The following is a 14721-nucleotide window of genomic DNA, read 5'->3' as shown; positions in this document are numbered from 1 at the left end:
GGTGCTCCTGCTGAGTTTGGGCAGCACATGACAGAGATGAAGATGATTATGTCATCCTAAGGGAGAAGAAGGGTTCAGATGGGTCCAGGGCAGCTATACTATTGTGAGGTTCTAGTTGCAGCCTAAGTATCCAGTCTACACCACCAGCCTCCATCTTCCACCCACTCTGGCATCTCCTCAACTCTCTTCAGGACCCACTCTGAGCAGCTACTCTGGATTCCTTCTGGGCTGTCTTAGTTGTCACTGGGGAAAAGAATTCTACGGTGGGAGAGTAGGTGGTGGGACAGATTAGTGGACAGACGGGCGGTTTTCATCTGAGTTATCTGCTGGCTCAGGGCCCATCTCCCCTTCGCTGTGTGTTATTTGAGGGAAGTTTTTGGAATTGGATGGGTCAGACAGAAATAGGAAGGGTTGTGCCTGTTCTCTGCCACCACTGTCATGGGAAGACACAGCTGGGTATAAAATCAGAGTCTGAATGCTGGGAACACCATCAGGAACTGAAGTCTGAAGAGTCACAGAGGCTGGCCTCGGGAGGCCATGCTTACTCAGGATGAGGACTGGGTAAACGTGGTGGCAAATCAGCTATGGATGTCTCCTTGCATATGTCTGTGTCTGTATTCAGGAGCATATGTGTGCAAGTGTGTGCTCACCAATGTGGAGGTCAGCGGACAGCCCTAGGTGTTACTACTCAGGACACATTCCACTTGGATTTGTTTGGTTGGTTTATTTATTTTTTTTTTTGAGACAAGATCTGTATAGCCATTGCTGGCCCAGAACTGGATCTATAGATTATGCTAGCTTTTAACTTACTGAGATCTACTCATGTTTGCCTCTGACTCTGCCTCTGCCTCCCCAAAGCTAGAATGAAAGGCATGTGCAACCATGCCTAGCTCACTGTTTTAACTTTTAAAATTACGTTTATTTATTCTGTGGGTGCAGGGCACACTTGTGTTATAGCCTGAGCAGCAGCCAGGTTCTAAAACTGCAGTCTGACACTCCCTGTGGTTACATGTATATAAAAGCCCCATGTGTGCACTTCCACACATGGAAGGCTGCTCTTCCACAAAAAGTGCCCCTCCCCATGGCTGAAGGGCCCAGTCACTGCTATTAGGGGAAACTGGGTTCTCACTGCAGGAGTCTGATTACAGCATCCTGGACAGAAATCACATCTGACAGCAGTGTCCCTATGGGCATCCAGTTGAGTCCAGGGCTTGAAACTGAACAGAGCCCATGACTTGGGATTGAGGGGCCAGCAGGTGGCAGCAGTGAGGCTGAACACAAGGCAAAGCTGGATTCCTGAAGCGCCAACCTGAGCCTGCTGTATAAAAATGCTGGAGACCAATAACTGACATAATGCAGGCTCATGGGGGGGGCAACCCCTTCTTCAGAAACTTAGCCATCAAGTGACCTTTCCTACAGATCCTAGACTGTAAAGAAAGGCCAAGTGAAACCTAGAGGTGAGTACTCATGACCAAGAGGGCCCCCTCTCAGTCCCACTAAGACGAAAGACAATACTCATCTGGTAACATGCTTACCTGCCTGACACGCACAGAACCCTAGGTTCTATTTCCAGCATGGGACAAAGGGGCATGATGGGGTACACCTGTCACCCGGCACATGGGAGGGCAGAGAGGAGGATCTGTAGGAGTTCAAAGTCATCCTTAGCTATATAACAAGTTCAAGGCCCAGCCTGGGCTACATGAGACCCCATCCAATAAAGTGGGACTTTCTGAAAGGTAGAATAGGCCCTGTCCCCTCTACTGACTGATAGATCTTAACCTGCGTCCATCTCGGAGAGGAGCAGCATGGAGACTCACCACGCGACTGCCTGAAGCGTCTCCCCCTAACTCTACTTTCTTGTTCCCACAATTCTGTTCTGTCTACTCCACCTACCTAATTTTCTGTTCTTAAAGGGCCAAGGCAGTTTTCTTTATTAATTAACCAATGAAAGAAACATAGACAGATAACTCTCCTCCATCATTTCCCCTTTTTCTGTTTAAACAAAAAAGAAAGGCTTTAACTTTAACATAGTAAAATTACATGTAACAAAACAGTTATCAAGCAAGTATTACAGTTACAATATTTAAATCTATTTTATCTTTTATCATAACTAAGGAAAGCTATAACTATCTATTTATTTTTTAACTCCATCAAAGACTCCAGAAGGATATAATGCTACCTAAGTAAATAAGAAATAAGTAACTTATAAAACTCTAGAAATGACAGAGACAACTCGCTGCCTGGACAGTCACCCAAAGTTCCTCTGTACCGTTGAGGCATCCATCTTCAGCCTTCAGGCCCATAGTGTCCAACAGACTTTTTTATGAAGCAGGAAATTCCAAAGACAGTTCAGTCACTTTCTGTTGTGTCCTGCAGAACGTCTCGCAGACTCTTTCATGAATCAGGAACCCCAAAAGGCCATCTCACCTTTAGGCAAGTTCAGCAGTCCTCTTTTTGTGGATTCCTTGTGTCCAGTTTATGCAACAGTCCAGGCAAGAGCAGTTTCTTGCCCAAATGGCTAACAAACTCCATAAGTAGCCTCTTCAATGCCCATCTTCCTCTCGAAGTAGATTGGTGCTGCCAGGAGCAGACGTGTCTCATTGTCATGAAAAACCCTAAGTTATTAAAACATTAAATGCCATATTTTGCAGTCTTTGAAAGATATGAAGAATATCTATCTAACTGAAATATATCTCTACATATCTAGAAAATCTAATAACATGACTACAAGCTTAACTATTATCAATGATTATCCATTAACAACCTATATTTCCTAATTATACATTACAATTTTTAAAATGAACTACACAATCAAAATAGCTTAATCAAAATCAGAAATACATATACATATAACAAATTGACCTTAAAATCCATACCAATGCAAATTATTCATATCTATATCATATCCCCCTTTAAATGTAAAAGAACATTTATAAACAATATTTGGGAATGTGGGCGCAGTTATTTCTCTCCAAACTGCTTCCTGCTGAATGGGGGCGCTGTTATTTAGGTCTTTTATGGTGTAACCTGTGTGCTAGGTTCCTCTCAGTTGGCAGTTGAGTGAAGTAATTTTTTGAAGATGTTTATAGCAACCTTTCAGGAGGGCGTGGTCTATCATACCATATTGGGATAGAAGCAATCCACAGAGTCTCGTCCTCTGTGAAAACAAAAGAAGAAACTCTTTTCCGATACCAAGCGGGCAAGGTTTTTAAGTGGATTTAGTGACCACGTTGGAGCGCCAATCTGTAGTGTGAAGCGGCGGGGCTGCTGACTGATGGACTATTTGGGCCTAAATCATCCCAAAGTTTCTATGCTCTGCATCCAGGACAGGATGGATGGATATAGAAGTGTGTCCATATGCAGCTGGCAGTGAGGCCGTGAGAATGAGGTCCATGACCATGAGAGCTCAGGCCATGGGATATGAAGACCATGGGAATTGTGAGGAAGCTAGAGAAAGCAGACACAACAGAGGGCAGTCTGCATAGCCACTTGCAGAGAAGCATGGAGAAGACAATCAATGCCAGGAAATCTAAGGGAATGGGAAGTCACCTCTGCCCTTGTCACTCAGAGAGAATGATGCCACTTCCTCTGGTACAATCACATTTTCCTGCCTTTCAGGGAACTGATGGCACCTTGTCATGGAAAAGGGTAGGAATGACCCTTCTACGGAACCAGCCCTTTGGCCACCACAGCCACTGCTCCATCTCTCATGAATCTAATCACAGACCAACTGTGTCCACTCTCAGAGATGTCCCAGGCAATATGTCATGAGTGACACATTGCTGTTCTGAGCCTTCTTTGCCCACTTCATTCCAAGAAGGCTCTACAACAGCCACAGCTAGAAGTAACCACTCAAGCCACATAAACATGGAAAATTCACAGAGAGTCTGGATTCTTTGTATTATTGTGTTTTCTTTAAAGTTTTTGACTGTAAAGGAGCTATGTACAGAAAGACATTTCATTGTATGGGCTGCTAAGCTGATGAACCTGCATATATGCTCTAAAGGTATCTTTTTTTCTCACAGGAAGACCCTCTTTATTTGATTAAACAAAAATAAAATAAGCTGCATAGGAACAATTTTAAAGTCCATAGAGACACCGGCTTTGTTTTAAGGCTGTAGTAGCTGATACGTCGCCTTGCTACTTCCCCAGCCTTCTCTGTGAACCACAGAGATACATTCAGAAGCCTGTGAGCTCACAGGAGGTTTGGAACGCTGCTCCACTGGCTCGTCACCTGCTCATTGCCCGTCATGCCTGCGGCTGGCAATAATAATGCTTAAGGTTTTAAAAGGTAAAAGTCCAAAAGCAGGGAAAGGGATTTACCCCAAATTTAAAAAAAAAAAATTAATTAAAAAAAAGGCTTTTGCTTTGAGGTTTGGGGATAGTTTCCCTAATGACCCACTGCCTTGATGAGCTCTGATATGCCACAGCAATTCCAAGAGTGGCAGAGGCAGTTGGAGTCCCAGGTGGGCCAGCAGTGAGGGCTCCGGGGCCAGGGGAGGAATGCTGGCAGTGTGCTCCTCCCATCAGCTTGTTGTGAGAAGAGACAACATCAGGCAACACTCCTCCAAGAATTCCACCCAGATCTGTAACCATTCTTTAAAAACAAAAACAAACAAACAAAAAAGGGGAGACCCAACTGAGTCATAGATTCTATAGTTACGTAAAAATTAAAGTTTCTTTTCTTTTTTTCTTTTTTGGCTGACCAGGCATGAGAGCTCATGGACAGTATTAAACAAGATCCATAAAAACAAAAACCGAACAACCCTCCCACCCACAACTACATGTAACATGCTAGTTAAACATCACTAATCACCCACCCTCACCAGCACTGAAGTCAAGGGAAAAGACATTTACCATCGTAAAAACAAGAGAGTCCCATAGGTATGAAGAGTCTCCCTCTAGAGGAGGCCAACTACCCAGACTGCTAGAAACACCAAGAACCATTGCAAAGCTGGTTACAGAGAAAGTAAACACATTGCTGGCACGAGGGCCAACATTCAGCCAGTGTGCTCTGAGATAGCCTTAAGATACGACCTGAGCTCATAAGTTAATACAATCGTTAAAAGAAGGTCTAAGACCATGCAGATACACAAAAACATTTAGAACCGTTGTTGGTTAAATGACGATGGAAAACAGCCCACAAGGCTGGATCTGTTAACCCGTGAGACCAGTTTTAAAAATAGACATTATTGAGGTTTTTCTTCATGTGACATTTATTCATAAACTCAAAACCCAGTTACTCTGGTGGCCTTCAGGATGCTTTCATCCAGGTAGACCCGAAGGCTACCGGGATGTACAGAGGTAGAAGGTTAACAGTACAGCATTTCCTGATAATGTGCTTCTCAAATTTAGCAAGTATTTAACAAACAAGAAAAGGGGAAGGGGGCACAATAAATGTCAAAGTGTTGCCTTTGGTAGGAAGAACAAATCAAAACAAAGAGCAATGCAGACGCCACCAGCCACTGTAGAGAGGGCTGCACCACGGTGGCAGCCATCCTGCTGGGTGCAGACAGCTACAAATACAATCACGAAGTCAGAGATTCTCATTCCCTTCAAATACCTGATGCTCCACTAGACCTTCAGGGTTCACACGGAAAGGGTAAGTTTGCAGACACTCCTAACAGGTAAAAGAGCTTTCTCTTGAAGAGAAGAGAGACCCAAAGGCCTTTATTCTTCTAAAGTTCTCCATTAGGTCAGAAGCAGTTCCTAATACTGCATGCAAACTGGGTTTGTGGCAGGGGAATGCAAGATTGGTTGAGAACTACTTGGATGAATGACTATACTGACCTTACATCTCTTGTTCAAGTTCAAATATTTCACTATCGGAAGTCAAGTCTGGGTTCCTAAACGCTGTCTTCAAGGCAGTCTGCCTACTACCCACAGGATTAACACCATCTTCTCAAGACCCACCAGGTGCTGGCATGAGGTAGATGACTTTGCCAAAAGTGAGGTAGAAAAATCTAATAAACCAAGCAGTGTGGCAATAAGATCTAATAAAACCAACAGGGCGGTGTGTCCTCTGACCCTGGCTCAAACGAAACCAGACAAAGCCCTTGGATGTCAGGAGGTGATATGTCAGCCTCATTACAGTCCCAGACTGTCAGAACCTCGGTAGCAGAGGGACGTTCTAAATACATACATTTTGGCACCAGAGTGAGTGTGTGTGTGTGTGTGTGTGTGTGTGTGTGTATCTCTGTGTGCGTATACACATATTTCTTAAACAACAGGAAAAACAGGCCTACAAACTTTGGCATACAATCACTACCTACTAGAACACAGCAACCCTAGAACCTCCCAAACCCAAAAGACAACACACACAAACTACTGTGCTGCTTCAAGCCTAAAAGACTTCCCAACTCAAACAACTAAGCTTTGGCTTAACTACAGTGACACAGACTGAGCCATCCACCTCATCCTGGATCCTGCATACCTCATACCTGCATCCTGGCAGCTTCTTTGGCCCAACACTAAGTCCAGTTCTGTTTAGGGTACCCTTGTATGTTTCCCCAGATAAGTTAAGACTTAAAGAGGGTATTAGTTAAGGAGTTCTGTGCACCTGGGGGACAGCTCAGACAACTGGGCATCAAGCCAAATTTAGGAGTCACCTGCCAGCCACAGCAGTACACAGGATTGGGTAGCTTCATGAACAAATTGAGAGATTAGTGATGATTGTGTAATGTTACACAGGTGGCAACCAGGTGTCTAATACTCTCTAGGGACGTCCCAATGCCCACCGTCTCCAGCCTGCCTGCTGGACAGGGCGGATCTCCATGAGAACCACCGCCTGTCTCGTCTCTCATCTTCACTCACAACTCAGGACCTGGTCTCTCTCCTGTCGTACCCTCGCATCGCCTCAGAATGGCAGCAGGCGTGCACAGGAATGCAAGTGGCGAACTCACGCTAGGGTGCACCAAACATGGCTTGCATCACGATAAGGAACAGTCCACATTCTAACACGCTTCAAAGTGCTTAGCACCAGTTCCCCCCACAGGCCAGGAATTAGATCCCAGGTGACCACAAATGGCCACTTGTTTTAGAAACAAAAAGCTCTCCAAGTGTGACCATGTTCTTAGAAGGCAGTCATATTCCATTCTGGATACCAAAAGCTAAGGAGACACATACCTCTCAGGACACTCCCACTTTGCCCTAAGCCTTCACTGGCCTATCCACTTAACTACTCTTTAAGACCTGACATTTCAACCACAAGGTGGAAACCCAGGCTGAGTGATCCAATCCTAAGTATAATATCAAATATTTTTGTCGTAATTCACCCAGAAATTTCCCACTGGACAGCTGATACTCCTGCCACGCAAGCTGTGAAAAGGATCGGAAAAAACTAAAACAGCACTGAAAAACAGCTTTTCCCTGGCCACGATTAAAATCGGGTTTCTAAGAATGTTACCAAGACTCGTCTCTTCGCCTGGAATCTTCATGAAGGACGTAAAGTCGATTGTGTTGAGTGTTTAAGGGTAGATGTTAGGCAGACTGGGGGGAGGAGCCCCCTCTTGGTTCTCTGTCCTATAAAAGCCAGTGTAACACTCAGGGGGAACAATAAAGGCTAAAGGCGTATGAACTGGGGAAGGATCCACTATTAAGTTTCAAAACAGGAGCTTGTGCTGAGTAAGCTCTCCTCCGTGCTCCTTCCTCTCTGGACATCCCAGGAACCTAGAAATGGGGAGTCAGCAGCGGAAGCTACTTTCAGGGTTCCTTGATTGTGTGCCACTCTCCCTGATGAAGGGACTCTCCCCGCTTCCCCATTTGGGTCGCTGAGAAATTACAAGTCCTGTGAATGAACGCCATAGTCCATACTGGCAAGTTAAATGTCCCAAAGCAATCTGATTGACCCATCACACAACTGCCCATCATCACCTTCTCCTTGGGATGACAGAAAGAAAACTGCTCCATTTATTAACTTTCTCTTTTAAAACCAACTGCATTCTGGGCAGAAACTGATCATCTGGTCTGTTTAGGGCAGGAGCTTTCCGTCCTCAGCCAGCGATGCGAGAGCCCCCTTCGAATCAGATCTGATTTCAGTAGTGAGGAATAGAGGCACGAAAGGTCTTCGTCCTGAGACAGACAGTAGCAAGAAGACCCACCCAATCTGCAGTTTACCACAAAACAGTCCCTACGTGGCATGGGAGCCACACCCCCCATTTCTATTCTTTGGTACAGGTTTTTTAAGGGATATATATTGTGTCCTGCACTTTAGGTTGGGGGTGATTTGGTTTACAAATGCTTTACATTCAAAGGCCTTTGGGGGAGGGAGTGGGGTTCACGTTAACCTTTAGGTCTGACTCCACTCAGGTACAAGGATCCTGAGAATGAGACCTGAGCCAAGGGGGTGGAGATGAGGTGCTCCTACTTGTCATTCAAACATTCTTCTATATTCCCTGAACTTCCAAAGCAGGAAAAAATTGTGCTTTTTCAAATAAAAGTTTATCCCTTTGTCTACTACAAACTCTTGCAGAACGCTCACTCTTGTGACAGGATCCCCACCCTCCCAAACAGTCCCTGACTTGGTGGTGTCTCACTTCCCCAGCACCCCTAAATTCTGTGGCACCGTGGCCCACATCTGAAAAGCTCCTCTCTGAGAACAAGGTCAACTTATTTGCTGATACCTAAGTCTTTATAAACAACAAAACACAGAAACTTGAGAACACTTTTAACTGAGAGTCCTGAGCTAAACCTATTTCTTAGAAAGCAAACTGGGAGGAAAAGTTTCCCAGGGATGTCATGTGTCAAATCCATCCCCCCTTCCCCCCCAAGGCGAAGATGGCTTTGAAACAACACACACACACACACACACACACACACACACACACACACACGACCTTCCTTAGCAGAAACAAAGACCAGACACCTAAAACATAAATGGTCTGTTTTTCTTGGCTAGCAAGCCACAGCCATCCTAGGCATGAAGATGTTAGACTCTGAGGTAACCCGAGAACAGAGGAAATCTCTGTTGCAGCATGGAAAAAAATCAAACCAAACAACCTAACCCCACACATACACAGTATTCTCAAGAACACAAATACACTAGAATTATGAATTTTAAATCCTATCTTTCCAACATCTTATACTTAGTAGTTTTTTTTTTTTTGGGTTTCCTTGGCTCAATCTACAAAATGCACCCCACCCTATTCTTCCAGTGCCCTCGAGGTTGAAGAGTGCTGGCCTGTGCACTCCACACCCTCAAGAGGGAAGGGACTGTGAGCTCCATGGAGGAGCAGGGGGTTGCTTGAAGGACATGCAAAGGTCTGAGGTAGATAGAAATTATCACTTCACAGGCTCAATCCCTGCACAAGAGAATTACATTCAACTGTAAATAAAAAGAAAGAAAAGGAAAAAAAAAAGATGAGGTAGGACTTAAGCTATGTTGTACTTCTGTTTTCTTTAAAAAATAAAAAAATAAAAAAGGGGAGAAAAAGAAATATCCCTGAGACAATTTCTTCTTTGTTATTCAAGAGAGAGAGAGAGAGAGAGAGAGACGCACCACACACACACCCTAAACACAGAAACCCTGAAGTTGTGATTAGAAGATGAGGATTCGATTGTTGCCAACGTCCACCACGACGATCAATCCATCCGGGGTGACCGCGATACCTGAGGGGTGGTCCATCTGCCCAAAGCCACTGCCTTGATCACCGAACTTGCACAGGAAGTTGCCATTGGCCTCAAACATCTGCACCCGGTGATTTCTGGAATCGGCCACAATGATTCGACCTTCCTGGTCCACGGCTACACCCTGTGGTCGGAGGAACTGTCCATTGTTGCTGCCCTCTGAGCCGAAGAAGCCTGCCGATTGGCAATCAGGGTGAATGACCAGAAGCCGGTGGTTGTTGAAATCAGTGACGACCAAGTGACCCTCGTGGTTGAAAGCCACACCCCGTGGAGAGTCAAAGTACTTCCAGAGAGCCCTCTCGAAGCCATACTTATTCAGGAAGACCCCATCAGGCCCAAACAGCTGGATGCGGTGGTTCCTGGTGTCTGAGACCAGGATCTTACCCTCAGAATTCACTGCTATATCCCACGGGTAGTTAAACTGCCCATTCTTGGTTCCTTTCTCACCAAACTTGAGGAGGAACTGGCCCTCAAAGGTAAAGATCTGGATGCGGTGATTGTCTTTGTCGGCCACTACGATCCTGCGGGCAGCATCACAGGCCACTCCAGCTGGCCGGTAAAACTGCCCAGGCTGGGAACCTAGGGTACCAAACTTGTGGTGGAAGGAGCCGCAGGGCTTGAACACCTGAATGCGGTTATTGCTGCGGTCGGCCACGATGATGTAGCCCTCCTTATCCACACTCACGCCCCAGGGCCTGCAGAGCTTGCCCTCACTGTCGCCCTCGCTGCCGAAGCTCAGCCCGGGGAGCCCGATGCCCACGTAGCTGGGGCCAGACTTGACCACTACCCTGAAGGGGCTGTTCTCTATATGCTGGTTGCACAGGGTCACCGACACCAGGTGCTCCCCCTCCAGCTGGGGCCTGTAGCTCACCACGTAAGTCCCATTCTGCTGATCACTCACTTCTGCACCAAACAGGTTGCCATCGGGGCCCAGGACCACAGCTGACATCAGGTCACCTCCCGAGAAGCAAGGCTCACCATCACAGTCATAGCCCACCACAGTGAAGGAGGCTACTTTGCCCTGAAGGGCTTGCTTAATGCCATCTCCTGTGGCCTTCGTGAGTGGGGCAAAGGCCCCACTGCTGACAAAGCCAAAAGACTTGAGAGCAAGGTACAAGGCCTGGTCGGGGGGTGTGAACATAACTCGATCATCTTCTTGGGGCTGCAGGAGGCTCCGGATGGCCTTGAGCTCCTGCAGCTGGGCAAGCATCTGGTCTCGGGCCAGCAGGATAGCCAGGGCTCTGCCCTCTTCCAGGACCTGCTGGACGGCACTGACGGTGCTATCCAGCTTATTGAGGTTTTGACGAAGCTTCTCCACCTGCAGGTATAGAGATTTAGCCTTCACCTGCCTTATCTTCTCCACCTTCCATAACAGCTCGCACTCGCGCTCTTTCAGGGCCTTATTATGGTGGGCTGTCACAGCCTTGACCTCTGCCTGGACCACCTTCGCCTTCATCTCCACCTGCTCAGCCACCGTCTGGGCCTGCTCAATGCTCAGCTGGATAGCTTGGCGGCCCTGCTGGGCATCAGCCAGCAACTGGATGGTGAGTGCCCGCGAGTCCTGGAGGGCATCCTGGAGGTAGGCGAAGCTGTGACCCCCGTGGCGGTCCAGCGGGCACTCTCTGCAGATGGGAACAGAGCAGGTTTCGCAGTACAGATGCGGAACCTCTTCATGGTGGTGCTGGCAGAAGCCGAGCCGCTCCGGGAACACCGAAAGGATGGAGAAGGGTGCGCGCGCGAAGGGCGGCCCGAGCCCGAGCTGCTGCGCCGCGGAGGTGGCCGCTGGCCCCGGCGGGCCGCGCTCGTTGAAATGGTCCTTGGTGAGGCGCACGCGCGGGTGCGCGCGGACACAGTTGTCGCACAGGTGTTCCTGGCAGTCGAGGCAGCGCGACGAGGCGGCGTTGCCCTCGTCGCAGGAGCTGCAGCAGTGCGGTCGACGCAGCAGCAGCGCCGCGGGGGAGGTGGCCAGGCTAAGAGGCGGCTGAGGCGGCGGAGTGGCAGTGCGCTGGGGCGGGTGGTGCGCGTGGTGCCGGTGGTTGCTGTGACCGCCCGCGCCCCCGGGGCCGCCGCCTGCTCGCCCGTTCTTGAGCAGCGGCTCGTCGGCGGTGGCCACCATAGCATCCAGCAGGTTGCTGAGCAGGAAAACGGACAACGGCAGCGCGTCCATGCCCGCCGCCTCGGCTAGGATCACTTTGTGGTCGCACACGGGACAGCGCAGCTTCAGCGCCTCGCTGGGGCCTGCGCCGCCGGGGGCGGGCAGCCGGTGCGCCTGGAGGCACGGCCGGCAGAAGGCGTGCAGGCACCGCGCCGCCGCCCCGGAGCCGCCGCCGCCTGCGGACCACTTGGACGTCTGCGACGACGACAGCGACGAGGCAGACGAGCTGGAGAAGAGCGGCGCGGGCGAGCCGCACATCTCCTTGCACAGCAGGCAGATCTGGAAGTCGGTCTCGGGGAACGAAGCCATTTGCAGGCGGGCCGGAGGGAAGAGGGCATGCGGCGAGGAGGAGGGGGAGGGCGCACGGCTCACTCAGCAGAGAGCATCGAGGAAGCGGTGGAGGCGACCCCTGGGCCACCTCGGTGAGGCGGGCGTGCACCGCCACTCCGCAGCTCCGAGAGTCCGCCCAAGTCCCAAAGTCCGCCGTGGAATGCGGTCCCGCGGCGCCAGCGGGAGAAAAAAATTGGTCCCGACAAGTCTTGGGTGTGTTGCTGCGCCCCCCCCCCTCCCCGGCTAAACGGATGGAGTCTCCTGGAGGAAGCGGAGAACGTCCCGAAGTCGCAGCAGCAGCAGCAGCTGCCCCAGTCCCCGCGCGAGATGCCGGCCGCCCCGACGCATGATGCGGAGGCAGGAGCTCCTGCGTGGCGGCCGAGACGCAGCCTCCCCCGCAGCGCGGTCGGCTGGAGCGCGCAGCTGCACCTCGTGGGGGGGGGGGAATCCCAGAGCCTCGGAGGCGGAGCCTCGGAGACGGAGCCTCGGGCCAATTCAGGAGCCGCTTGGCCAACGCTGCCCACGGCTCCCGCCTGTGTCATCCTCCTGCAAATGAGTCACCAAGAAGGGATGCGGGTGGCCCCGGCTGTACGCTGCGCCAACCGGGCTCTGGCTCTCCCGGTGCCCTGGTCTCCTAGGTTGCTTTGGGTTTTATTTTTGCACAACTCCCCTGAAACGGGGGGGGGGGGGGAGGGGGCCACCGTGCTTGCGCGTGTACCCTTCTTTCTCCGCTTTGCCGCCTCTCGGAACGCCGGTTATTGCTCTAAAGGTATCTTGACTTCAGAATTTGGATCTAAGGATATCATGCTTTGGAAAAGAGTTTCTTCTTTTGTTTTCACAGAGGATGAGACACCGTGGATTGCTTTTATCCCAATATGGTATGATAGACCACACCCTCCTGAAAGGTTGCTATGAACATCTTCAAAAAATTACTTCACTCAACTACCGACTGAGATGACCCTGGCAAACAGGTTATACCATAAAAGACCTAAATAACAGCGCCCCCATTCAGCAGGAAGCAGTTTGGAGAGAAATAACTGCGCCCATATTCCCAAATATTGTTTATAAATGTTCTTTTACATTTAAAGGGGGATATGATATAGATATGAATAATTTGCATTGGTATGGATTTTAAGGTCAATTTTGTTGTATGTATATGTATTTCTGATCTTGATTAAGGTATTTTAATTGTATAGTTCATTTAAAAATGTAATGCATAATTAGAAAATATAGGTTGTTAATGGATAATCATTGATAATAGTCAAACTTGTAGTCATGTTAGTTAGATTTTCTAGATATATAGAGCTATATTTCAGTTAGATAGGCATTCTTCATATCTTTCAAAGGCTACAGAATATGGCATTTAATGTTTTAATAACTTAGGGTTTCTCATGATAATGAGACACATCTGCTCCTGGCAGCACCAATCTACTTCAAGAGGAAGATGGACATCGAAGAGGATCCTTATGGAGTTTGATAGCCATTTCGACAAGAAACTGCTCTTGCCTGGATTGTTGCATAAACTGGACACAAAGAACCCACAGAGAGAGGACTGCTGAACTTGCCTAAGGGTGAGATGGTCTTTAGGGGTTCCTGATTCGTGAAAGAGTCTGTGAGACATGCTGCAGGACACAGCAGAAAGTGACTGAACTGTCTTTGGAATTTCCTGCTTCATGGAAATGTCTGCTGGACACTATGGGCCTAAAGGCCAAAGATGGATGCCCCAACGGTACAAAGGAACTTTGGGTGACTGTCCAGGCAGCAAGTTGTCTCTGTCATTTCTAGAGTTTGAAAGTTACATATTTCTTGTTAACTTAGGTAGTATTATATCCTTCTGGAGTCTTTGATGGAGTTGAAGAATAAATAGATAGTTAAAGCTTTCCTTAGTTATGATAAAAAGATAAAATAGATCTAAATATTGTAACTTTAATTCTTGCTTGATAACTGTATTGTTATATGTAATTTTACTATGTTAAAGCCTTTCTTTTTTGTTTAAACAGAAAAAGGGGAAATGATGGAGAAGAGTTATCTGTCTATGTTACTTTCATTGGTTAATAAATAAAGAAACTGCCTTGGCCCTTTAAGAGACAGAAAATTAGGTAGGCTACTCCACCCACCTAAGGGTAGGCATATTAAATGGGCCACGGCAGTTTCTTTAATAGCCAATGAGAGTCCTCCCTCAGAAAATGGCATTATTTTTATTTACTTTTTGTAAAGTGATTTCCAGTCTTCTGTTGGCATTCAGGGTGGCCCTGTTTCTGCACTGAACACAATAATAGATTCACACTGCTGACCTGTCCTACGGCGTAGGTGGGTTGTACAATGAGGACCAGCTCACGTGTAATGCATTGCTGTAATGATGCTAATAAAAAGTCTCCTTCTTAGAAAAAAAAAAGAAGTAGCAATAAAAATAATTTGATGCTTGGGGGTCACCACAACATGAGGAATTGTATTGACAGGAAATTAATTAGGAAACTTGAAAACCACTGCAGGCTACTCTCTACCCCTACTGAGAACACAGAACCCAGATTGCCCTGCCTACCAGGGGTGGCCAGTGTGGTTGGGGCCTAGCCCTGCTCCAGAACCCTTAGGTCCTACCAGCTCATGCTTGG

General features: G+C 48.1%; 1 protein-coding gene across 1 annotated transcript; it reads right to left on the bottom strand.

The window, feature by feature from the left end:
* Positions 1-9535: 9535 nt before the first annotated feature.
* On the bottom strand, positions 9536-12088 carry LOC119805810 (E3 ubiquitin-protein ligase TRIM71-like). The gene has a single exon (XM_038317615.1). It carries the CDS (start codon positions 12086-12088, stop codon positions 9536-9538), a length of 2553 nt encoding a protein of 850 aa, XP_038173543.1.
* Between the last annotated feature and the right edge of the window lie 2633 nt (positions 12089-14721).

The sequence above is a fragment of the Arvicola amphibius genome, unplaced genomic scaffold (assembly GCF_903992535.2).
Source record: "Arvicola amphibius unplaced genomic scaffold, mArvAmp1.2, whole genome shotgun sequence".
In the NCBI taxonomy this organism is placed as follows: Eukaryota; Metazoa; Chordata; class Mammalia; order Rodentia; family Cricetidae; genus Arvicola; species Arvicola amphibius.
This window is presented reverse-complemented; position numbering and strand designations above follow the sequence as displayed.

Excerpts from the sequence above, each read along its gene's own strand:
- LOC119805810 (XM_038317615.1), bottom strand. The coding sequence starts at position 12,088 with ATGGCTTCGTTCCCCGAGACCGACTTCCAGATCTGCCTGCTGTGCAAG.